The sequence below is a fragment of the Coenobita brevimanus genome, chromosome 77 (genome assembly GCF_032717465.1).
Source record: "Coenobita brevimanus isolate Jiangsu-jjx chromosome 77, ASM3271746v2, whole genome shotgun sequence".
In the NCBI taxonomy this organism is placed as follows: domain Eukaryota; kingdom Metazoa; phylum Arthropoda; class Malacostraca; order Decapoda; family Coenobitidae; genus Coenobita; species Coenobita brevimanus.
Genome location: NC_137030.1, coordinates 23,204,506 through 23,228,988, shown reverse-complemented (window position 1 = coordinate 23,228,988; position 24,483 = coordinate 23,204,506). Strand labels below are relative to the sequence as shown.

The window sequence follows — 24,483 nt, the reverse complement described above, 5'->3', positions numbered from 1 at the left end:
TCTCTTGTGGGTTTCTAATATTTTAAACACTCTCTGTGAGGGTTTCTGACACATCACCTTTCTGTGGTTTAGGTTTCTTGCAACGTAACTTTCTCTCGTGTGTCATGCAAACCATTTGGGCATTGCGTCCTTCATTTAGATGATGCCTCTTATTAAATTATTGGTACTTCCAAATTATTTTCTTGACTCCAGGGGAAATGTTTTGAAGCCAAAGGGTTAGATGCTACATAATTAACCCCTGCATTACTACCGGCCCTTTCATTGTTGAATAGAATGGCTGAATATATGACATAATAAAACAATCAATGTAATGTTGATTATGTAGTAGATAAAGCAAAGAAACTACGTTCTCCAATTGAACTAATGATATATATCAATGATAATTATGGAAACCTGAGAAAAAAAATGGCAAAGGAAGAGGTGCTACAAATCCTCCTGTGTCACCTGGAATAAGGTACTCAGACCTGGGTTCTTGTGGGTGGAGGAAATTTTCAACAATTGATTTGTTTTCACCCGATCAAGATTCGAAAACCTTGTCCCCCCTTCCCCCACCCCTTTTTTTTTTAACTGTTTTCGGCCAAGTATAGTCAGACTGGAGGATGAATGTGACTGGAAACCAGGAACACTCATCCCATCTCTGATAAAGAGTAACGAATTTCACGCAACCATGAAAATATACTTCAGTTGTGAATGGCCCAGTTCCGCCAGATGCAATCACACCGGCTGTCAGAGCCCTTACATGCCTTTGTGCCGCCCCAGGGCAAAGTTCTCAGTGGCGCCCCCCCCCCCCTCTTCATTAGCACTTCCAACCTCCACCACCCATTACTGCCTATGACCCTAATTTGGGAACATGATTATAGGACACTTAATTATATAATACTGAGTATTTATAGGATACTTAATAAAAGGTGCATTTTCTGTGTGTGCAGTTTAATATAGTAGAAAATAAAGAGAAAACTTTATTTTTTCATAAATAATTGTAAAACATCCTTCATACAGCAATGTAGTTGTGTTACTATATTCTGTAAATATTTATTTCAAAATAAAACAATTGCCATAATAATGTCATCATCATAAGATATAAAATGGATCAAAGGATTACATTAGGAATTTTCTTGCTTTGCTTCTGGCAAATTCATGAATGGTGCCATCAAAGTTCATATCCATTAGAGTGTCGGATTCAATGCTAAGAAGTGCAAGATTTGACAGTCTATCTTGGCCCATGGAACTCCTCAGATATGTTTTGATAAGTTTCAGGTTGCTGAACGACCTTTCACAGGAAGCAACTGATATCCCTACAGTCAATAAAAGTCTCAGTGCAATACGAAGGTTTGCGAATCCTTCCCCATATTTATCAATAAAAGCAAGGAGTTCTGGAGCAGTTTCTGGTGTTCTCTTCTTCAATAAGAACTTCAAATCTTGCACTTCTTGACAGAGCTCTGAAGGTGATATGTCTTCATCATATTTTTGGGCCATGTCCTTGCAAACAGCGTCAATTTCTTGTTCCGTTTTACAAAACAACTCTTGAGGTCGAAGAAGAACTCCAAAACGACCATCTATCTCTTGAAGTCGAGCACTTCTTGACTGCACTTCTACAACAAGTCTATCAACTGCTAAAAGAAGTTTTCGCTTCATGTCAAGATGAGAGGTTAGTGGTTCATCCCTGGCCAACTCTCCAGGCATACACTTTTTTCGGCGCACTCGTTTTATTTCAATTTCTACATCCCACTTATTGCACAGTTCTATGCTTTTCGTGACTGCTTCCTGGGCACTGTTATCCCGGTTCTCTTGTAACCATGTTGCTAATGCTTCAAGGTAGCGTCCTTAAAAGTCATCTCAGGACACTGGAGGCGTTTTTGAACAATATCCACCTTTCTCAAAACAGGGGTCCAGAATGAGAGAAATGCCAAGAATTCAAAACTGAGAATTCCTTTCAAAAGGGCCTCACTGTCTGCCCGTGACTCAGCTGTGAAGTTGTCTGATGAAGATATATTTTCTAGAGACTCCAGCACACCATTCAAATCAGTCTCAAGGGCATGGGTGGCATCTGCCCTAGAGCTCCATCGTGTGTCAGTGCTACTCTTCAGAGTTATAGCAGTAACTTTCTTCAGTGCATCCCACCTTTCTGTGCTTCTGCTGAAGAAATTGAAAACTTCGTTGAGAACATTGAAAAAAGTCATTGAGCCCACATCAGTCTTAACTGCATCTGCGCCTGCTAAGTTGAGGCTATGATTGTTACAGTTAATAAACACAATTTTTGAGTTTTTTTCACACAGTCGACGTTGAACGCCTCTGTGTTTCCCAACCATGACACTGGCATTATCAAAACAAACAGCCCTGCAATTGTTGAAGTTCAGACCGAAAGACTCTAAACCATTACGAATCCCTTCCTCAATAGCTTCAGCATTTTTTCCCCCAAGTTTCATGTAGCCTAGAAATGTCTCTTTCACAACAAATTGGCCTTCTTTCAGAACTACATAGCGTACTACTAAGGAATGCTGATCCTGGTGTGAGATGTCTGGAGTAGAGTCACACATGACACCATAGTACTTGCTTTCCTTGACATCTGCCACAAGTTTTTATCGAATGGTACGAAGTATTTGCCAGCAAGGCAATGAATTCATTTTGTGTCACTGGAGATAAGTATGTAGCCCTTCCTTTAGCCCCATCTGTGTGTTTATTCAAGTGTTCTTTGAGAACTGGATCAAAGTCAGCAATGAATCGTATTAGTGCCATGAAGTTGCCTTCCCTTTTCCTATCTGCTGTGTCAACTGTGCCAATATAGTCAATGCTTCCTTGAAATGCCAAATTTCTGGAAGCCAAGAACCGGATACAGGAAATAATTCGCAACAGTATCTGTCTTCCTTTCTCTCTCTCAGCATTCACTTGCCGAACAAATTCCTTATCAATACCCTTCTCCTCTCTTAGGTGCTCATCAGCCTCTTTCCATGCAAGAAAGGCTTTTCTATGCCAGGTTGAACTCTCATGTACAGCAATTTGAGTACTGTCCTTCCACTTACCTCCACCATTAAATCCTTCCGGTGACTCGAACTTGGAAATTGCATTCTGTGGAGTGTGCGAAAATATAACGCAGCAAAAACAGTAGGCTGCTTCTTTGGATGGTGAGTAAAGTAGCCATGTTCTCTTCACAACTTCACCTTTACCATCTGCAAGTTTTCTGTAGAACCATGCCTCAGTCATTTTTCTACCCTTACACCCAGTAACAAAGGGCCCTTTTGAATTCTGAAAATTTTCAGCTCCAATAGAAACAAGAGCATCACGGACGTCAGATGTCAAGTGCCCAAATGGAATCAAACCAAAGTCTCTTCTTTGAATATACTCAAGTCCTGCTCTTCCCTTGCAATTAATTTCTTCCTTACCCTCCTCAGCCTCATGAACACTGGTTTCTTTCCCTTCCGTAATAGGCTCAGACTCATATGAACTCCTAAATTCCTCTTCCTCCGTATCTTCATATTCACTCACAAGATCTTCATTTAGAACACAAGTTTCACTCTTCTTAGTCGTCACAATGAAGGTTTCTAATGAACCAGCAAGCTTCTCGTCTTCCATCTCTCGCTTCTTTCTCATCTTGTATGCGCTCCCACTTAACCGAACACGCTTTGGTGGCATAGCAACTAGCAAGTAGAATCTGAGAAAAGGAGAGTAATAAATATTAATTTCATACTATTTAAAACAATATCTGGACAGGCCTTCAAGACACAGAAAATAGCATTTTTAATAATAAAAATAATATAAATAATTCAGGCTTCTTTGACCTTGATTATTATTATTATTATTATTATTATTGTCAGCCTTGTGGGTGACAAGGCCAGGCTAGAATTGCCGCCCCCCTTAAAGTGCCGCCCCCGGGCAAATCCCCCCCCCTGCCCCCCCCATGTGAGAGCCCTGCCGGCTGTAGCTTCTTTCCCTCAGTGATTTGCATATCAGACGTTGACACTCTCCAACATTTTTTTCTTCTTTTTCATTGTATGATTGAAGACGCAAGTTCCATCAATAACATTCAAGGAGTGTGTCGAGGTGCAATGCTGAGAAAGAATCCCTCAGGAAGAGGTGCTATGAAGCGTCTTATGAATAGGCGTGCACGGATAGGGCTTATATGGATTTGAATCCCAACCACTATGATCTGTTTCAGCTTTCCCTCTTAAAGTGCTCTCTCTCTCTCTCTCTCTCTCTCTCTCTCTCTCTCAAACGTACATTTGTCTTTTTTTTTTTTTAATAGATCCTCTGCCTCTCAGATTGTCTGTGCATGTTACTGCTCCTTTGTCACCAAAACGACCATATAACACTTTATTATCAGTTACTTTGCGTAATACAGCTTGATATCCTCCTGTATGCTATCGATGAGCACATTGTCAATGTTATGTAAATAACAAGATATAGGCGACATCACAACTGTTGATCGTGCAAGAGTGAGCAGGGTTTTATATTTTGCGATTTAGCCCATTTTTTTTTTTTTTTTTTTTTTTAACCAATACAAACGGAAGGCTACTTTCTTGACTGTGTTAGAAAGGTACAGCATGCTATGACTGACCTAACACTCTAGGAAGAGTACACACACACACACACACACACACAGCAATAGAACTCTATTCCTGCCCAGTGAAAATGCTTTTGATGTTTTTCAGCTATAGTTGCCTCTGGGGAAAAAGCCTGGTACATTTGGAAGGCAATTTTCACTTCGGATTCAAAATGATAATTAGCCTGCATGCCAGAATTGGTTCACTGGCTTAGAATGAGGGGAAGTTTTGGTCCTCCTAAAGCATGGAAATTTTACAATCCACATGGGACAAGATTCTTACACGCCAAATATCACTTTAATTATAATGCTGACACTCGTTTTGGTTGCTCGAATAATACTTACCTTATTTGAGGACATTATCTCTTTCAATACAATGGAGAGAGAGAGAGAGAGAGGATTAAGGTGCATAATGCAAAAAGGATAGGGAAAAGTTGTCACGAAGCCTCTTATGACACTGAATAAGACTAAAAGGTTTCTGACAGACTTACCTTCTCTCATGAGGTTTTCTCAAACTTTAACTCTTTCTCATGTGGCCTTTTCAAATCTTAAATTTCTCCAGTGTATTGTTATACAAACTATTTTGTCTTTAGCCATGATGTACGATGACGTCGTTTCTTTATATTATTGCTACATCCAAATGACTATTCTCAGCTCAAGGGAACATTTCTTGAACTGAACGGATTAGACAGAACACAAATGAACTCCGTTGCTGCTGATCCTTCCATTGTTGAATATAATCGTTGAATATATGATGTATAACGTTATGCTGAATAGAGTATTGAATATTAGAACAAACCACAAAATACGGCCTTGGACTCAAAGAAAGCGATATGGAAAGGAGAGTGATAAAGTTCAAAGTCCACAATGAACTGCTAAGCAAGAGGTGCAAGAAATCCTCCTGTGTCACCTGGAATGTAGCACACGGACCCGTGTTCTTATGGGATGAGGAAATTGTCTGCAGTCGATCTGTCTTCAGATGACACAAATTCTTAACTCTCTTTTAACTTTGTTGAGGATGAATTTGCATGGTAACAACAACTTTGTACCTGTGTTCAAGCAGTCAGCTTCGGTATATAAAAAACTTCCGCTTTGAAATGAATGTTGACCATATTTGTTTCGTTTTCCGATTCCATTTACTTAGGTTATCACTTCTTAACATCATCTACGTAATGAATATTGTACGACTGTTCATGCAGATTTCATCAGTCACCTACAAAGAGTATAGTGAGGTGTAATGTGGAAAACGAAACTACGAATTTTTCTACGCTGGGGCGTGCACAGTTAAGGCTTAAATGGCCTTGAGCTCCTACCCCTTTGATCTTTTGGCCACAAAATTTTTCTTACCTCCCCCCCCTCTCTCTCTCTCTCTCTCTCTCGTTGTAGTAGTAGTAGTAATAATAGCAGTAACAATAGTAGTAGTAGCAGCTGACAAAGGTGAGGTGCTTTTTTATTTTTATAGAGCCTTCGCTCCTCAGACTGTTCACGTCACTGTTCCTGTGTCACCTAAAAGATTATGTAACACCTCATTCTTACTGATGCATTTAGCGTATTGCAGCTTGATATCCATTTGTTTGGTATCGATGAAGAAATTGACGATATTATGTAGCCAAGAAGAAATAGCTTAGAACAGGGGTTCTCAACCAGGGGGGAATTTAAGTGTCTCAGGGGGGTAATTGAGGCCAAAGAATGGGACGCTCAAACTGTTTTTATATTCATCTTTTTCTTGCCTCTGAACATTATGTAAATATAATGTGTATCAGTTAGGTCCAATTTTTTTTTTTTTCAGTGTATTGTTATTTTTATAATAATTAAGGAATAGTGTGAGAAATATCGGAAGAGAAAATATGCTCTCAGGTCCGTTTCAGTTGTTTCTGTGAGAAAATATGTGTACGTGCGGTCCGGGGCGCATTTCATTTGGGCGAATACGCCCTTCAGCTGGGCGAAAAAAAACTTCATTTGGGCGACAGTTACCTCTTCATCTGGGCGAAAAAAGAAGCTTCATTTTGAAGTACTCGTTACTTCACTTGGGCGAAAACCTTATCGGCACCCTGTCAGTCTTAAATTCCTGTAATCATATTTATCATGACAAGCCACTTGACGAAAATCAAGCTACATTTCATCACCTACACATAAGGAGTATGTATTAAGCGTAGTAAATTGTTAAAAAAATTGATTGTCTCATTAAAAGATGTTAACAAAAATATTGTCTTTCATTTCGCCCACAATGCGACGCGTCTTCTGGAACACTTCCTCGTCAGACCACTGAGGGTTTAGTTGCTGCAGCTCCCTTGCGATGCGGTTGTGTTCCCGTAGCCACAGTGTATGGATGGTGGTGAGGCCTGGCTGCTCGGGGTTGATGGGCAGCATGTTGCCACGAGAAGTTTTCAGGAGACCGTTTCGGCCACGTCTCACAGCTCGCTGTTCCTCAATGGTTGAACCGTACACAGTTGAGCCGTCGATCCAATGTGTCAACTGGTTCAGTTGTTACAAGGAGAACATAGCATAAATGGTGATTCATATGCAAGAGACGTTTCAACTCTTTATGACAAAATTATTGTCTTTCATTGAAAGATATGTTAAAAATTATTGTCTTTCATTAAAAGATGTGTGTCATGTACCCTTAATTTGCACTTACTTTGTTTACATGTTTGTTATGGCTGAAAAATTGTAGCCAACTGGGCGAATGAACTGAGAGCGAGAAATTTCTTTCGTCTCATACTTGTTGAACTGTTCAGTTAGAATAGTAATCTTCTCTTTATCTTTTTTTCGCATAGGTGCTGTTGCATTAAGTCCTCTGATCTTGATATAGGTGACACTTTGTAGCTTCTTTATAACATCGAGGAAGATAAAGATAGAGGGATGGGAGGAGTAGAACTGTTCGTTGAAGTGCGAGTGAAATGACTCTACTCCATTGTTGGTTCTTCTTTTTTCGGGAGATGGTGTAGCAGCCCACAACAATGGAGGAAACTTAGCCTCCTCCGAAACATAATTATCAACTATGTAATCAGCAAACTGGGTGCACTGTCTGTCGTCTGGAATATCACACATTACATCCTCAACAAAGCAATCTGATACTTCATTTGAAGATAAAAAGGGAAGCCCGAAATATTTAGTCAGCCATTTTCCAATAACACCACCTTTATATTTATATTCTGCTGTTAGTCCGTTTTTCTGAATATTTCCCCACCATGCTTGGCCAAGGTGAAACTGGCAACATTGTATTTCTGTTCTAGGGAATACAGTTTTGATAACATTTATCATTGCCCGTTCAAAGTCCGTATGAACTGACCCAGGATTCAAGGTCAAGTTTCTGTCTGTGCATATTTCTATAGTTCTGTGCCACAAGTCACCATAGCACTCCTCTGTTTTATTGGGTAGTAGTGCGTAGACCAGTGGTATGTAGTTAACATTCTTACAACCATGAATCGTATAAAGTTGATAGAAGAATTTAGGACAACATCCAAAAAAAATCTTGTATTTCATTGCAAAGACATTCTAGGTTTGTGTAGGTGGAAAATATGGCCATACCTTTCTCCTCATCATTTACAAGTAAAAAGTTTTCCTCCCTGTTTGTTTTCACTTCATTTTCTGCAAGATACATAAACACATCATGACGACTCTTAGGTAGGACCGGGAACTGTTTCCTTCGCTCTCTGTACAGTGCAAGGGAAATGTTTCTCAAGTCTTTTGGTTCAAGCTGACTATCATTAAAATTGATAAGTTCTTTTCTAATCACTTTTGAAGGCCTTGCGCTTATGTCAGAATCTGCACACCTTTTAACTTGCACTCTCAGCTGTTGTGCTTCCATTTTCTTACTGTCACTTTCATGGTTATGCTCAGTCATAGCTTTTATTATTGTAACACTGTCATCAGTCCTAATTCGAGCTTTACATCTGGTTTACTTGCTTGTACACCTCCATGCAATGTCACCATTTTCAATATCACATCAACTCGATACGAGAATCCGTCAAATATTAAACTTCTTTTTTTTCTGTTGGTTTCTGAGATGGTGCCTTGCATGGTCCTGGTAAAAAGGTAACGAGGAGTGAAGGCTCTTTCCGCACTCTTCGCGCCGTTGAGTGAGAACCGAATAGCTGCGCGGCCACCTACGTAGCCTCCGTGATTCAAAACTAATCCGAAACGTACTTCACCTCCATACGTAACGAAGCACTTATGCCGTTCTTGTCTTAATCTGATTTCGCCCAAATGATGATTACTATTTCACGGAGTTCCTGATTTGTTGTCGCCCAAATGATAAAACAAACAGTCGCCCAAATGATAGAGTAACAAATCGAATATTTCGCCCAAATGAAATGCGCCCGCGGTCCGAGGTGGAGGAGGAGACTTGTCTTATTTCATGTCTAATTCCTGTGTGTTCGTCCTGTCAGATTGTTTTGTTTGCCTAAGTTGGGGATAAGGGGAAGGAACTAGCAAAACCTCTCAAATCAAGGGGAATTTCATCTCGACTAAAAAACATGCAATTATTTTTACATATTTTATAAACTGAAACCCTGAGAGAGAGAGAGAGAGAGAGAGAGAGAGAGAGAGAGAGAGTCGTCATATTCCTGTACCGTCAGGTTTTCGGTTTGGACGTGTACAAACTAGTGACGCTGTTGGCCCTAAGGCCTCGGTAGATACTGTCACTCGCATCATTTTATGCGTATTGTTCAGGTAAGCACCTTATGAGGAAGACAGTCTTGGAAAGGGGGGAATGACATTCTGCCATATCGTGGAAGGGGTGAATTGGGCGAAAAAGGTTGAGAATCACTGGCTCAGAACATCACCGGTGTGGGATGTGCCCGAGCGAGCAAAGCTGTATTCTGGGCCTTTTGGGCCAAATTTGGCTTATATTTATAACTGATAAAACCGAAAAGCATCTTTCATGACGATTTCATAAAGGTTCGGCATGCTATGAGTGGCCTAACAACTGAGGACACACACACACACGCAAACTATAGAGACTTGTTCTTGCTTAGCTGAAAAGCTTTTGACGTTTTTCGGCAACTGTTGGTTCTGTGAGTGGAAAATCTGGCACACCTTAAAAGGAGTTTTCATGGCGATTTCAAAATGATGGCATGCCAAGATTACTTCACCGGCTGAGAAGAGAAAGTTTTGGTCCTAGACAAGGAAGAAAACTATAATTTTTTTTCACGCCAAATATCGGCTAAGTGTATTGCTACTGTTGGTTTTGGTCGTTCGAACAATAATAAACCTTAAGAGGTTATCCTACAATATGAGAGAGAGAGAGAGAGAGAGAGAGAGAGAGAGAGAGAGAGAGAGAGAGAGAGAGAATAGGAGGAGAGAAAAAAAAAAAAAACGCGACAGAATAAGTCCCCCAGTCCCGGTCCTGCTGTTGCTGATGAAAAATAATGTTCCAACATTATATTGAATGAATACATGGCTTGGTTAAAATATCAATCTTTAAGTCTTCAGTCAGTTCAAATATACATTACTATTGACATTCGTTAACATAGCATTTTGTTCAGAAGGATTAATTTATTTGATTAATTTCCAATGCTTATGAGCATTTTGATATTTAGTTGTGGACACTGAGGCTTGGCAACATGTAATTGCATGTTAGGGTTTTTGGAACGTGGGGCTTGGCGGCTTTGTATAAATACTTAAAGCAATAATACCAGTCACTATTCTGTGAACGTCAGAATCATAAGCTTGCCTCTTCTAGTAGGTAAAATATTATGAGTCATGTGCAATTAAATCGTTAGTATGCCATCAAGGGTCAGTCTAGTTTTATAATTACCAAGCAAGTGGTTTACTGAATTGCCTATATGACTGACATTTATATAATGTGCTCTGAGGATTGTTTTATTTATTTATTTATTTTTGTGGGAGCAAATTGTCAACAACCTAATATATTTAGTTTTGACATGACGTCCTCTTAAATTCAATCGTGCTCTCATACAATTTTGCTCTTTTTTTTTTTTTTTTTGTTCAATAGAAGGGTCAGATACATCATCGCTAACCTGGCCAGTACAAGAGGTCACCCCGAAGCGAATAATCTAGAGGCACGGATAATAAACAGATAAAAGACGTCTTATGATTTAATAGTATGATAGCTCGGTTTAATTTCAAGGATATTCAGTTAGGGTCCACTCAGTCTGTAGCATCTTCTGTATCTTCAGCTAGGCAACAAGAAATTAAGGACAACAGGAATCATGTTACTTTTAAAAGTCACTGCATTGCTGGGAAGGCAAGGCCTGTCTTTTCGTGGACATAATGAGGGTGGTGATACATTAAATTCAGGAAATTTGTGGAAATTCTTCACCTAATTGCCGAATCAAATCCCTCTGGAAAACAAAAGTTAGATTGATGATATGGCCATTAAACAAGTCCTCAGCAGTCAGCACCAGAATGAGTTGATATCAGTTGCTGGAAGACTTATCAAGGACACAATCTGTGCTGAAGCACAAGAGGCCAAGTACTTTTCAGTTATGGTTGATGAAACGAAAGACTTGTCAAAAAAAAAAAAAAAACAGATGGCTATTCTTGTGCGGTACTTTACTGAGGGTATTGTTAAGGAACGTGTCATTGGAACCTATCACATGGAAAAGGTTGATGCTGCAAGTTTAGCTGATTTTATATATAATGAGATAGAATAATCTGATTTAATTTGGTCTGGTGCCTCAGTGTTATGATGGTGGTAGTGTAATGAGTGGATGCTTTAGTGGGGTTCAAGCAAGACTATGGGATAAGATTCCCCAAGCAGTGTACATACATTGCCATGCACAAAGGCCGAATTTAGTACTGGGCGACTGCATAAAGAATACCAGTGGCCTCTCTTCATTTTTTTTTTAGTTATTAACACACTTTACACATTTATTACTAACAGTAACACAAGGAAGCAACTTTTCAAAGAGGCACAGAAAGCAGAAGATCTTCAGGTTTTGACACTACAAAAGACCTGCTATAATTAGATGGTCTTACTCTTATGGGTCAGTATCAAAGATTAAGCTTCGCTATGGACGTTTGCTATCAGTGCTTCATACAGTTTCAGAGGGTTCTGATTCAGAAGCTGCGGCAGAAGCAAATGGATCGTACAAAAAGTTAGTCTCTCAGGTTCGTAATGGATTTACATATTACTGAACAAGTCCTTTTACATATTATTGAACAAGTCCTTAGAGTTACCAATAGTTTATCAGATCAGCTTCAAGCAAGGAAGCCTTACTATCTGAAGCTTGCTCTCTCATACAGTCAACTATTAAAGAATTACAGGTCTTGAGAACTGACGAGGCTTTCTCTGATATTTGTGACAGAGCTAAAGATTTTGCTTCACTATATGAGACTGATACCAACTTGGAAAATTCATATCAGCTGAGTACACCTAAGAGAATTCAGAAGCTATCATCAAGACTAAAGAGCTTCTTAACTGGTTCAGCGCTAGGGAGAAATGAGGTGAATACTTGTATTGCTTCAAAGACTGAAATCAAAAGAACCTATTTTGATGTATTAGACAGATTTCTCTCAGAGCTTAATATTCACTTCACACAAAATATGCCCCTAATAGAAGCAATGAATGCACTTGATTGCAATTCCAGAGCCTTTCTAGAATATGAGAAACTTTCTGTTTTAGTACAGTCTTACAAAGATATATACATAGATGAAATTCTTCTACTTTCCCAGATATCTGTTGAAAAAAAAAATATATATATATATAAGTAAGACTGACAAGCCAAAGAATCTGAATTATACGATGAACTCAAACTATTAGAGTGTGCTTATTCAGAAATAGTGAAAATTTTCAAAATTCTTATCACCCTTCCATTAACTACTACAAGCAATGAACGGCTTTTTTCAGTACTTTGTCAAGAGATATCTAAGAAACTTAAGTGACTTGCTACATATGGCCTCAGAAAAGGAACTTATTAAAAATCCTAACTTTGACACCCTGGTTGATAACTTTGCAAAGCAAAGATCACGGAGATATCCACTGTTGCAGTAGTTTATTCACTTTTCAATGCAATAAATATATAGTTTAGTTTTCATTTTCCTTTAATGAAATCTGAAATTAATATACTATTCTTAACTAAGCCTCTTCCAAATATAAAAGCCATCATTTTATTTCTCCCACCTCTTAGCGCAGAGCTTACTTTTTCACATTATTTTGTATAGTTCATGGTATTTTGGGGGGTGGTAAGCTAAAAACTTTTCCATTTTTAATTCAGTTACAAGTTTACAACTTTTCATTGTCAGTTTTATATTAATTATCTTTTCATTAATCTATAAGAATGAAGTCAGTTGAAGCTTTCACCAGTACAAGTATTTTAATTGCTGTTCGGTGTATTATCCAAGTTCATTAACATATAATGCAATGATATGTACTTTACCATGCACTTTTAATTACATATTCCACTTCACACAGAAATACTGCCAATGCTAGAATATCCGTTTGTGTGTGCGTCAGGAAGTAATTGGTTAATAATTATATACAGTATACATAGTTGTTTACTGCTTTAATTCTCTAAATATAGCATTACATGCGGCTTCAAAATGCTCGCTCACCACCCCACCCATGTGGGGAGGTGGGAGTAGGGGGGCCTCCTAAATAGCCTATGCCCTCCCCCCAAGGAAAGTTGAAATAACGCCCCCGGTCTGGCATGATCTGTTCTGGGTTCGATCGAAGTTCGTCCAGGACGTGACTGATATCCCCGGGGGACGCATGTATGAGTTGGATCTTCGTCCCACATCCTGGAAACATAGAAAATTGATAGAAATTTGATCATTCAATTTTCTATATCTGAATCTCATACAATGAAATTTATTCATAAAAAAAAATGAATAACTCAGGTTTCTATGTCATCAAACAGAATATTCGCATTCGCATTAGTGTTCGCGAATATTGAACATTCATATTTGCATTAGCATTCTTATTCGCTAATGTTGAAAAACATACATTAAGACCATAACTGGTCTATGTTCCCCCCCCCCTCTCTCTCTCTCTCTCTCTCTCTCTCTCCATATTTATTTTTATAAGTCTTCTATTCCTCTCCTCTCATGTCTGTGTTTCTGCCTGCTTACTGTCTCCCTCTCCATTTCCTTCCCTTCTCTTTTCTTTCTTATCCCTTCGGCATTTCACAAGTTTCCATCTTTGTCGTACTCTCTGTGTTTGCCTTTTTTTTCTCTCCCTCCCTCCCTCCCTCCTTCCCCCCCCCCTCTCTCTCTCTCTCTCTCTCTCTCTCTCTCTCTCTCTCTCTCTCTCTCTCTGTGCCATCTACAGTATTGCTTCCCTCCAACCTCCTTTCTTCTCTTCCAAGTTTCACGAACTGTCCTTCCTTCTTATCGATCTCTCTCTCTATTTGTCTGTCGGTCTCTATCACTGTTTTTCCCCTGTTTCCTTTACTCCTCCTTACCACATTTCTTCTGTTCTTCTACCTGGCCTTCTCAGTCTTCGTCCATCTCTGTCGCTATTTCCGTCCCTCACTTCCTCAGACTCTCCTGGTCTGTCTATTTCTTTCTACCATTCTCTACATCCGTTTCATTTTCTTTCTGCGTTTCATGAGCTGTCTTTCTAGCTATCATTCTCTCTCTCTCTCTCTCTCTCTCTCTCTCTCTCTCTCTCTCTCTCTCTCTCTCTCTCTTGCATCCCACCACTTCCTCCCTGCGCCTGGTTCTCTTCCTATGTGCATTTCACAATCTGTCTTTGTCTTGCCCTCATCTTTACATCCCGGTTGCAACATGGTGTCTCCCATGACTAAATCCGGCCTGCAGATCTGACAGTTCACTCAACCCTCGTATATTGGTATAGGGACACCCTCTTCCCTCTTACCATTTGTTTCTGTCCTTGTGGTTCTGCCTCTTTTCCATTCGATGTGTGTCTGTGTGTCTCACTTTCTCTGTCCCTCTCTACTTTTATTTTTGCCACTCTCTACTTGATTTTTTCTTTTCTGCCTTTCTCTGTGTACTTTGTAATTTGTTGTCAGTTTTTGTTGCGGTGCGAGCTGTGACTATAAGACATATGTACCGTATGTTACAGTGTGGTAGTTTGAGGCTTGGCAATGTTTTGTATGGCAGTGCGTGGTGTGACAATGTGTGGTGTGGCAGTGTGTGTTGTGGCAGAATGTCATGTGGTTGTGTGAGTTATGGCAGTTTGTTCTGTCGCAGTTTGGGCTATGACAATGTGAGGTGCGTGTAAGATGACTTGTACTGCACAGTGATTGTGATGTCGAACAAAATTAACGACATTCTGTGTCATAAATAAACGAAAGAATCAAAAACTGAAAAAAAAAAAAAGAAAAAAAAAAATCATCCTGCTAAACAAAATTTAACAAAGAAAACTTAAAATCACGATCCACTGATTTCAAGATACCTGGGCACACTGGGCTTAAATGACTGAAAATCACAGGCACTGAAGAAGACAAACCGAGGAAGATATGTCAGAGTTGACCAGTAGACAATATAAGACTATGATCACCGGTTAAAGCCTGTATCAAAGAGGCGGACGGAAAAAGGGGGAGACTGTGGCTAGACGGGTAATGAGTTCTGGCCATAATGGGAGAGATGTAAAGAGTAGCAAATCAACGTCCAGACTAGTAGCAACAGAAAATTAAGAGAGAGATGCATCATTCCAGTGAAGAAAAAAGCTTATGGGAGCCTGTGAGAGGAAGGGAACTGATGAAAGAAGACATGCTTTATAAATCACCTGTATAAAATCAGTTACTGAGTAGAATTAAAAGAAGCAAGGAGTCGGTACAACACACATAACATCTGTGTGAAGCTGCTTTTCAAGGGGACTAATGTGGTCCTTCAAAGATGGATGACGAGAAAACAGACACCAAGGATACTGACAGATGAAGAACTGAGCTGTGAGTTTTAGAAGGTAAGGTGACAGTTATAATGGAAATATTGGCTAGTTGATAAATGAAGGAATCGATTTTTGTTTCATTTACTCTAACAGAACAAGAAACAAGTAGAAGTTAGGTAAGCCTAAGCCCCTAAACCCCATCCAGTGATCGTTGTGGTGACTTGTGATGGGAAAGTGTAAGGAGGAGACATCACCGCTTCAGTGAACAGGGCGAGATACACAACTCCGAAAGCCACTGATGAAAAAGAGGAAGAGTTGATTAAAGGACAGAACTCTGAGGAAAACTTTTTTTTGGATGACTCCAGATGAATAACAGTGGCCGTCACAACCGCAGCCATAGGACAAACAGAGAAGAAACTTGAAATAAAGACACAGAATGTGGGATGAAAACCATAGGATGGCAGTTTGAAAATTAAAGTTTGTTCCATACTCTGACGAAAGCCTTTGAGATGCTTAGAGTAATAGCAAAAGTTTCACTTGCATCCCGAGAGAAAAAGGATGACCAGGAATCTAAAAATAATGTAAGAAAATTGCCAGTGAAGCGTTCCCTGATAAAATACATGCTTGCTGTCAGAGAAAAAGTGATTATGGCGGAAAGGTACTTCAGAATCGTCCAGTAATCCGTTTAAGCAATAAACGTCAACTTTTCAGTTTTTCTTGCTAATTTCAAACAGTTTAATTAAGCTCTACAGAGACTTTTTGAAGTGAACGGGTTAGGGGTAACCTTCTTCAATAACCTCATTAATAGAGATGTGAGAGATGTCGTTTTAATTCGAATAAAATTTTGTGGCGGTGTGAAGAAAGATGTGAAATATACATCATCAAACTGATGTGAGGGATAAGGTAGAACGAAAGGCTGTAGAACTGCAAGATATTAAAGCTACTCATGTAGTTGAAAGCTAAGTTCAGTGTTCATTTTAGCAATAGGATTTCACTAGAATATATTATGATGCTCACAGAGAGGTATGGAATAATGCAGCGCCATGGTATCGTAATTTTATGTCAATAAAATACGTGGAATAAGCTGCATATAAATGAAAATCTGGGCTAAGGTTAAGTTTAAAAAAACTATTGTCAAGAAGTCTGCACGAAAACACAGTTCTTGAGAGCGAAAATGAAACCTCTGCATTAAAAGTAGTGCGGTGAATTAGAGAAGAAATTACTTAAAATTGAGACACTATGTCCCGCATGAACTTGTTACATTAATATTTGTGGGAAAAAAAAAAATGGACAAATATTGATGCCAACCGATGCCAAGAAATGCCAATTGCAGCCAGCTTTATTAGACAATGTAAAACTTGCACCCCAGTCTTTACTCCATGCGATAATAGCTCCTAGGGGGAGGGGGAAAGTATCCAACTCTATGAATTACATTAAATAAACGCATTCCCAAAAGTATAATTTCAAGGTTGGGTCCACCTGCTTCACACCTCTCACAGATGCAAGCGACGCTGGAGTAAATTCTGGATACCGTAAAATTTGCATACGTTTTGTGGTAGGTGGGGGCGCTCACCATCCACTCACTCGATGTAGTGCTGCTCTCGGATGTCTACCCTTTCCTCTCTTCCATCCTTCTTTCCTTGCATCCTCTTCTGTCTTTCTTTCCTTCATTCTTTCCTTGTCCTTCTGCCTACGGGTGACTTTACACTCCCTCTTATGTCTTTCTTTCCTTCATTCTTTCTATTTCCTTCTGCCTGTGGGTGACTCTATACTGAGTGACAAGCCAAATGGTTTCCTGTACACCAGGAAACCATTTACTATGCTCGGTGGTAACCATATAACCAAATTTTGGCACCTGGTGGTTTAGTGGGTAATTATTGCGCTCCAGTCGGATTGAGCCAGTGAAGGTTTATATCCAAGGGGTTGTTGGGGTTGATTGCTCATGTAATGCCACTCAGGGATGAGTGAAGCTGGTCACTCTCATCTTAAATGTCGAGACCAAGTGCCTGGCTCCGGGCTCCTGCGCACCTCGTGGGGCAATGTAGGATTGGATGATGGATAGATGGATTTAATTACTTTGGGGAAAACGGGATGTGACACTGGGATGTGAGGTGATTGTGGTTTGACGCTGGAATATGGGGGATATGAATGTGACACTGAAATGCAGGGAAATAAGGTTGTGACACTGGAGCCTGGAAGGATAGGAATGTGACACTGGAATGTGAAGGATGGGAATATGACGCTGGAATGTGGGAGTAAGGATCTAACACTGGTTTGTGGAGGTAAGGATGTGACACTGGAATGTGGAGGTAAGGTTGTGTCCCTGGAATGTGAAAGATTGGAATGAGACTGAAATGTGGGGGTAAGGATGTGGCACTGGAATGTGGAGGGTAAAGATGTGACTTGGAGGATGACTCGAGGGGTGAACTAGGATGAGAGAGCATTGGAATTTGAAAGAGTAAAATTTCAGAGATGTCATGGAACTGAAAGACGAATAGAGTGAAGAGATTGAAATTAGAAAAGGTAGTGGGAAAGCAGAAATTTCAAAGTGGAAGAAGATAGGCGATAAGCAGAAAAAGAGACAATTATAAGAAATGGAAGACTGGAGAGGGTAGCAGATTACAGAAGCAGAGATTAAATGTGGAATGGAGAAGGAAGAGTGGGGAGGGAACAGAGAGAAGAAGAGAGGACAAAGACATAGGAATAAAGACAAAACAAAAGACAGGGGAAGAAAAAAGGGAATAGGAAGGAAGGAGAAGAATAGGCAAGGTGATTTAGAAGAAAAAGGGAAAGAGGGAAAAGAGGAAGAGTTAAGAGGTTAGAAGGAAGGACAAGAAGAAATCAGTGTACATGACGAGGGGAAATGAGAAGGATGTAACTCGGGAGATATAAAAAATGATGTAGAGTGGTGTGAGCGGTGTGTGTGGTTGTGTCAGTGGTGTGAAAAAGATTTGAGGGATGTGACTCGGCAGGTGTGAATGTAATCTAAAAGACATGTGGCTAGGGGAAGGAGTCTGTGACTGAATGGATGTCAGGTATGTGACACAAGGGATGAGAGGGATGTGACTCAACGATGTTAGTTAAGTGACTCAGTGGATGTTCGTTATGTGACTCGAGGGGTGAGGGGTTTGTGATTCGAGAGATGAGAGGCATGTGACACGAAGGATGAGAGGGATGTTTCTCAACGGATGTTGGTTACGTGAATCTGGATGTTAGTTATGTGACTCAAGGGATTAGAAGTATGTGACTCGAGAGATGAGAGATATGTGGTTAGAGGAATGAGAGATACGTGACACGTGGTATGAGAGATATGGCGAGAATGGGAAGGGATGTGATTCTTAGAGAAGAGAGGAATATGGTTCCAGGGAAAAGGAGGCCTGTGGCAAGCAGACAGAGGTAACTCAAGTAAATATCATTTATTGCAGCGTGCGGTAAAAGTAAGATCCGCGAGTCATAGCATTCCCTGCAGCTACACGTAACCACAGTCCAAACAAAGCCAACTTGCTCCTTCCTTCACAAACTACAACTTACTGCCGAAACCAAAAAGGGATGTGTTGTTCTCACATCCTATGGCAGTTGATCACGACCAAATAAACAAGCAGAACACGACTGTGCACCCTATTCCACAGCAGGAGACTCAGTGAAACCGAGTGGAAAAATGAATACCAAAGTTAGTCTGAAAATTTTTCTCTGCTGTCCCCGATTGCTATGAAAACGATTTCTCTTAGAACCTCTGTTTGTAAGAAAGTACTCTTTCTTCGAACCTCTGCCTGGAGAAATGCTGCGTCTTGCCCACTCACAGCGAGATTTTAGTGGGTAAAATTATACCCTTTCATTCATAAGTAGTAAGGAAAAACACGTTCCCCCTCCACCCAAAAAATAGACACTTACTCTTTATATATTCATAAGCGTTACATTAAAACCAAAACAAAAAAAGCACATGCCACCCCTTCAGTCAGAGAGGGCTGATTACGACCAAATCAGAATCATGTGCTTCACCTCCACGCCACCTCCATTCATAATCTGTTAATTATAACGATTACAAAAAAACACATGTTGCCTCTCCATCCCAAAACAACTGATTATAACCAAAACAAAAACATATGGTTCTCCCCCATTCACAACCGGTAAATTACAACCAAAACAAAAGATCCATAAGTTTACCCCTCCATTCACAAGCGAGGGAGAAAACTAAACGCCCCCAGATTCCCGACGTCTTAACAGTTCCATCTCACATCTTATCCACGATCTCGCTAATGAATCTCAGCCCAGAAAAATAGCTGTGCCGCTCTGATTCCCGTCCATTGAAGCGCGGGTGAAAATTGATAATGAAGTGAGGAAATTAGAGCCTCATATGCCATTCAGGCAGGCGTCTGGGGGTAATTGGGTGAGAGAGTGTAGCAGATTGCATAATTCACTAATTCCTTTACTCCCATTCATTCATTCACTCACTCACACATTCATTCATTCAGGCATGCATTTCTCTCCTAGGTGTTTGTGACCTTCTTGCAGTTCTATTTCTCACTCTATTTTCTCATTTTATATTTTCTCTTCTCTTCTCCTCTCCTTTACCATCCATCCATCTCTCATTCACTCTTCCATTTCTGCCTCTCCATGTCTCTAACCTTCTTACATCCCTGTTTCTCACCTTTCTCTCCTCTTTTCTTCTTCTCCCTTTTCTTCTCCTTTCCTCCCAGTATTTGTCCTTTTCTCAATCTTCTCTCTCTTTTACCTCGCCATTCCTTTCCAGTTCTCCTTTCCTTCCCCCTCTTTTCCCTCTCCCTCCTCCTTTCCTCCCCCTCCCCTCTTCTCCTTTGTCCTTTCCTATTATGTCGTTTGTGACTTTCCTTCATTTCTGTTTGTCACTTCTCTCTCTTCACCTTTCTTCTCTTCTCTCTTCTCTGCTTTACTTTCCCCTCCCTCTCTCATTCAATCCTGCATTCCTACGTCTTGTTAGTCACCTTCTTCCGTCTCTGCTTCCCATTGTCCTATCCTTTCTCTTTTCCTTTCCTTGACCCTTTTTCAGCTCTCTTGCATCACCAGCTCTGTGTTGACCGGGTGATTGCCATTGTCATCTACATAGCTGCCGGGCTTACTCCGCCAGGGTTTGAGTACTAGTGCTGCCATCGGACACCAATCACCTTAGGTGTCCATACACTTTTTCTAGGATGGTAACACCTAGAGGAGGAAATTGTGGAAATCTGGATGATGCAGTGGTCTTGTTTCAAAGGTAGTGGATTAAAATATACTGTCACTAACTCAAAGTCCAAAGTTACATTGATGAGCACCGAGGATAAGTGCCGCGTAGCGTCTGCCCCCACCTATACTGTACACATACCTGTTTCTCATTTTCCTTCTGTCTCCTCCCCTATATTCTCCTCTCCTTTCTTTCTTCTTCATAATTCCTCGATGCTTTCATTGATATCTTCCTTCCTGTGTCTATTATGATAAAGTTTCCATATTTCCATTTCTCTTTTTCTCCCTACTCTCATACCCTTCTTTCATAAATATTTTACACACTTTCCTGTGTGTGTGTGTGCTGACTTTCTTTGTTATCGTATGTCTTCTCTACTTTATTCTCCTTTTACTTTTCCCTTGTCACCTCTCCTCTCGTCTCTCCCTTGTCCTCTGATATACCCCAGCTCCTCGTCTGTTTTCCCCCCTGTTTCTCCTTTCCCTTCTCTCTTCTCTTTTCTTTTCCTATTACTTCTCTCAAATGCATCAATCTTTCCTATATTTTTGCGTGAAACTCCCTTTCCCTACTTTCATGGTTTCTCTTTCCTGTCTTTGTTCATTCTCTTCTCCTCTCTCTCCCTTTTCTTTTCTCCTCATCCTCTCTACTCTGATCTCTTCTCTTTATCTGCATTCTTTTCACACCAATATATCCTTTTCTAATTTTTTCTTCTCATTCTTCTCTTCTTCCACTTCTTACTATCCCTCTCTTTTTCTCTCCTCTCCTCTCCTCTATTCTTCTCTCTATTTCCTTCATTCTCTCATGCATACAGTTCTTCTTAAGCTTGTGCTTGACCCTCTTTCCTTGTTTTGTTTTGTTTTTTCCGTCTCGCTACTTTTTCTATTTCTCCTTCTCCCTCTGTTTCTCCTGATGCCCCTCCTTCTACCCACCTACCCCTCCTCTCTTTTTCATCCCTAATTCCCTCGTTGTCTCATGCATGTATTCCTTCCTGTAACTGTAAGAGGCTTTCTTGTTTTCATCTATCCCTCTCCTTCTCCTTGTCCTTTTCTTCCTCCTTCTTCCTCACCCTCTCCCTCTTCATCTCCTCCACTTCCCATTCCTCTCTAATGTCCTCACTCTCTCATACAAACACTCCTTCCTATGCTTGTGTGTGAGCCCCCCTGCGTTGTTTTCGCCTTTCCCAACTCCTATCTTTCTCTCCTTTGCATTTCTGATTCCTTCATTTGCTCATTCATGCAGTCCGGAATGACACTGTGCTGAAGATTGCATTCACTAATTCCTTCATTCTCACATTCAAGCATTTCCATCTCCTGCTTTCTTTCTTACTTTCACTTCTTCTTTGTTCCCATTTTTTAACATCCATCCTCTCTTGCTTTCGTTTTCATTACGATGGCGCCTGTCTTACCTGCGTCGTAAGACGCATGGTATGTGAGAGCTACCTGTGTTTACATTGTTGCTGACGAGTTCGGAAAAAAAACTTTAAAATAAACACCATCAATCCATAAGAGAGAGAGAGAGAGAGAGAGAGAGAGAGAGAGAGAGAGAGAGAGAGAGCATATGAGTAGAAAGGAAAATCTGACGAAGAGATAACTCCCCGACTTCAGATCTGCCTTCAGTTTCTAAGTAGTACAAACCTAACTTTTTGTTATTTGCCGAGAACAATCGTGGCCATCCAGGTTTCACACTTTACAGTTTACCGGCATTTTCAGTCCTTCATATTAACAGGTACTCAGCTGGGGGACAATGACTTCCAGTATATCTTTCTCTATGGCTATGACCTCTTGGCTTCTAATCGCAATGTGTCGAGGCATCGCTGTATGACAGGATCTTCATTTGGGATTTACTTCGTCCCATTTTGCAGGGATAACTTTTGCATACTTTTTTTTTTAAATAATTTTGTTCATGTTAAAAAAAAAAAAAGGACATCTGTACTTACAGGCTAAAAGGAAAAATGAAGCATGTATGGAAATGAACATAACAAAGACTCTACCTCTGTTACTTTTGTTATTGTGTGTAATGACCTAGGCAAATGTACCGTACGTGAAGCACATTCATGACGAAACACTACAGAAAGAAAAAGCTGTATCTTGAGATTTTTTTTTAGAAACTTATATATGAACGCTGTATCAACACAAGTCCAATTCTCAGCCGTTACGGAGCTACTGTTTTTTATTAAGTTATGAATTCATTGAGGAAGACCATTGACGCCCATAACAATAACTAATTCCGAAATGGTTGATGATTATATACTTGTTGACATACCATGATTTTCTTTTACCCAGAATTAACCCTAAAATAACCTTAAGTTTCTCCAAAAATCTCGTAGGACAGACCTTTCGATGGTTTTGCTTGTGAAGTGAAGCCTGGATTTCTGTAGCTTCATTGTCTTTGTTGGCGCACTTACTGCTCCTAAGTATTTTTCTGAGCAGGTAGCTTTTTTTTTTTTTTTAATGCTGATACCTGTAGATCCCTTTATTGCTTGTTTTTTCCTCATGCTCAGATTATGTGTCATCTTTTAAATATTTTTTTCAACAGTTTTTGTTACATTTTCAATATTGATTTTTTCTCTTATACCATTTATTGTTTCTTTTCAAGTCATTTCCCGTGTAATTTCCTCATAGGCCTCACCCTGAAAGATTTGTAATCGATCTTCACTTTTTTTTACCCAATTTACAAAATGAACTCTGTTCCTACTTATTAAAAAAAATGTTTGACCTCAATAATATTTGTTCATAACATAAATATTAGTCTTGCCTTCTATACTTGTTCATAACATAAATATTAGTCTTGCCTTCAATACTTGTTCATAACATGAATATTAGTCTTGCCTTCTATACATGTTCATAACATAAATATTAGTCTTGCCTTCAATACTTGTTCATAACATAAATATTAGTCTTGCCTTCTATACTTGTTCATAACATAAATATTAGTCTTGCCTTCTATACTTGTTCATAACATAAATATTAGTCTTGCCTTCTATACTTGTTCATAACATAAATATTAGTCTTGCCTTCTATACTTGTTCATAACATAAATATTAGTCTTGCCTTATAAAAATCTAATCAATTATTCTAAATAACTTACTTCTTGTTCTTTGACTTCCTTCGTCTTAAGTCCTCGCCTTACGTCAAAGATTTCTTCACTTTTCTTACGCTTTATTTTTCACAGTATTTTTGTTCCTTGTTTTCCCATGTCTGCCAGATTTTCTGTAATATTATATTTTATCTTTTATGTGTTGTAGTTTCTTCTTATAGTCACTCATTTCCCTCACAGTAGGTACCTTATCATCTTCACTTCAGCTGTATCTTGTCTGTTACTTAACTCTTTGTAGTTTTCTAAATTTTTCTTTTTATCTTATGATTAATTGAAAATACTATTTTCTCGTACAGCAGCGCATATTTTGGTGAAGTTCTTGCACTTTTAATAACTTTGTTAAATATTTGTTTGAATATATTTTACATCCGTTCTTTTTCCTTTAATTTCTTCCACCTTTGAGCCCCAAATAGTACCAGGCGTGTTACTCATGTCCTACTTTTATTCTACGTTTTCTCCATTTGTTTTCTTTGTTAATTATATTTATATTTTCTTTCTGCGTTACTTTTGTATTGCTTACTCTCCACCTTGTCTTCATTCTGCTTTGCTTGGGGTTTGATTATTTTCCCAAGTTATTTGCGATTTATTGTTTTCTGCAATTCTTTCCCTTTGATTTCCAGCTTACTGCACTACCCTACCAATGCTGTTTGTTCTGTTTGTTTGTTTGTTTGTTTGTTTTTTGATAATTCATTCTAGTCATTTAAATTCCTGGAACACCTCTATATTTCTAATTATTTCTTATATATCTGTTTTTAGTGCTATTGGCATGATGTCATCTTGAAAAATTAATGAGTTTGTTTTTAATTCCACATTCCATTCCTTTCCCTTTGTCTGTGTAATTCTCCTCAATGAATCTATCGTAACAGCTTATTTTTGCTCCAGGTGCTGAGCCATGTC

General features: G+C 39.5%; 1 protein-coding gene across 1 annotated transcript; it reads right to left on the bottom strand.

Moving 5' to 3' along the window:
* Nucleotides 1-6,721: 6,721 nt before the first annotated feature.
* LOC145408510 (peroxidase mlt-7-like) lies at nucleotides 6,722-20,423 on the bottom strand. The gene is made up of 2 exons (XM_080279242.1): nucleotides 20,337-20,423; nucleotides 6,722-7,012 (listed from the first exon to the last, which is right to left on the bottom strand). Exons 1-2 carry the CDS (start codon nucleotides 20,421-20,423, stop codon nucleotides 6,722-6,724), a joined length of 378 nt encoding a protein of 125 aa, XP_080135368.1.
* Between the last annotated feature and the right edge of the window lie 4,060 nt (nucleotides 20,424-24,483).

Excerpts from the sequence above, each read along its gene's own strand:
- LOC145408510 (XM_080279242.1), bottom strand. The coding sequence starts at position 20,423 with ATGGCAGCACTAGTACTCAAACCCTGGCGGAGTAAGCCCGGCAGCTAT. Across the intron at positions 7,013-20,336 it reads ACCCGGTCAACACAGAGCTG|TTGACACATTGGATCGACGG; the intron begins GTGATGCAAGAG and ends CAACTGAACCAG.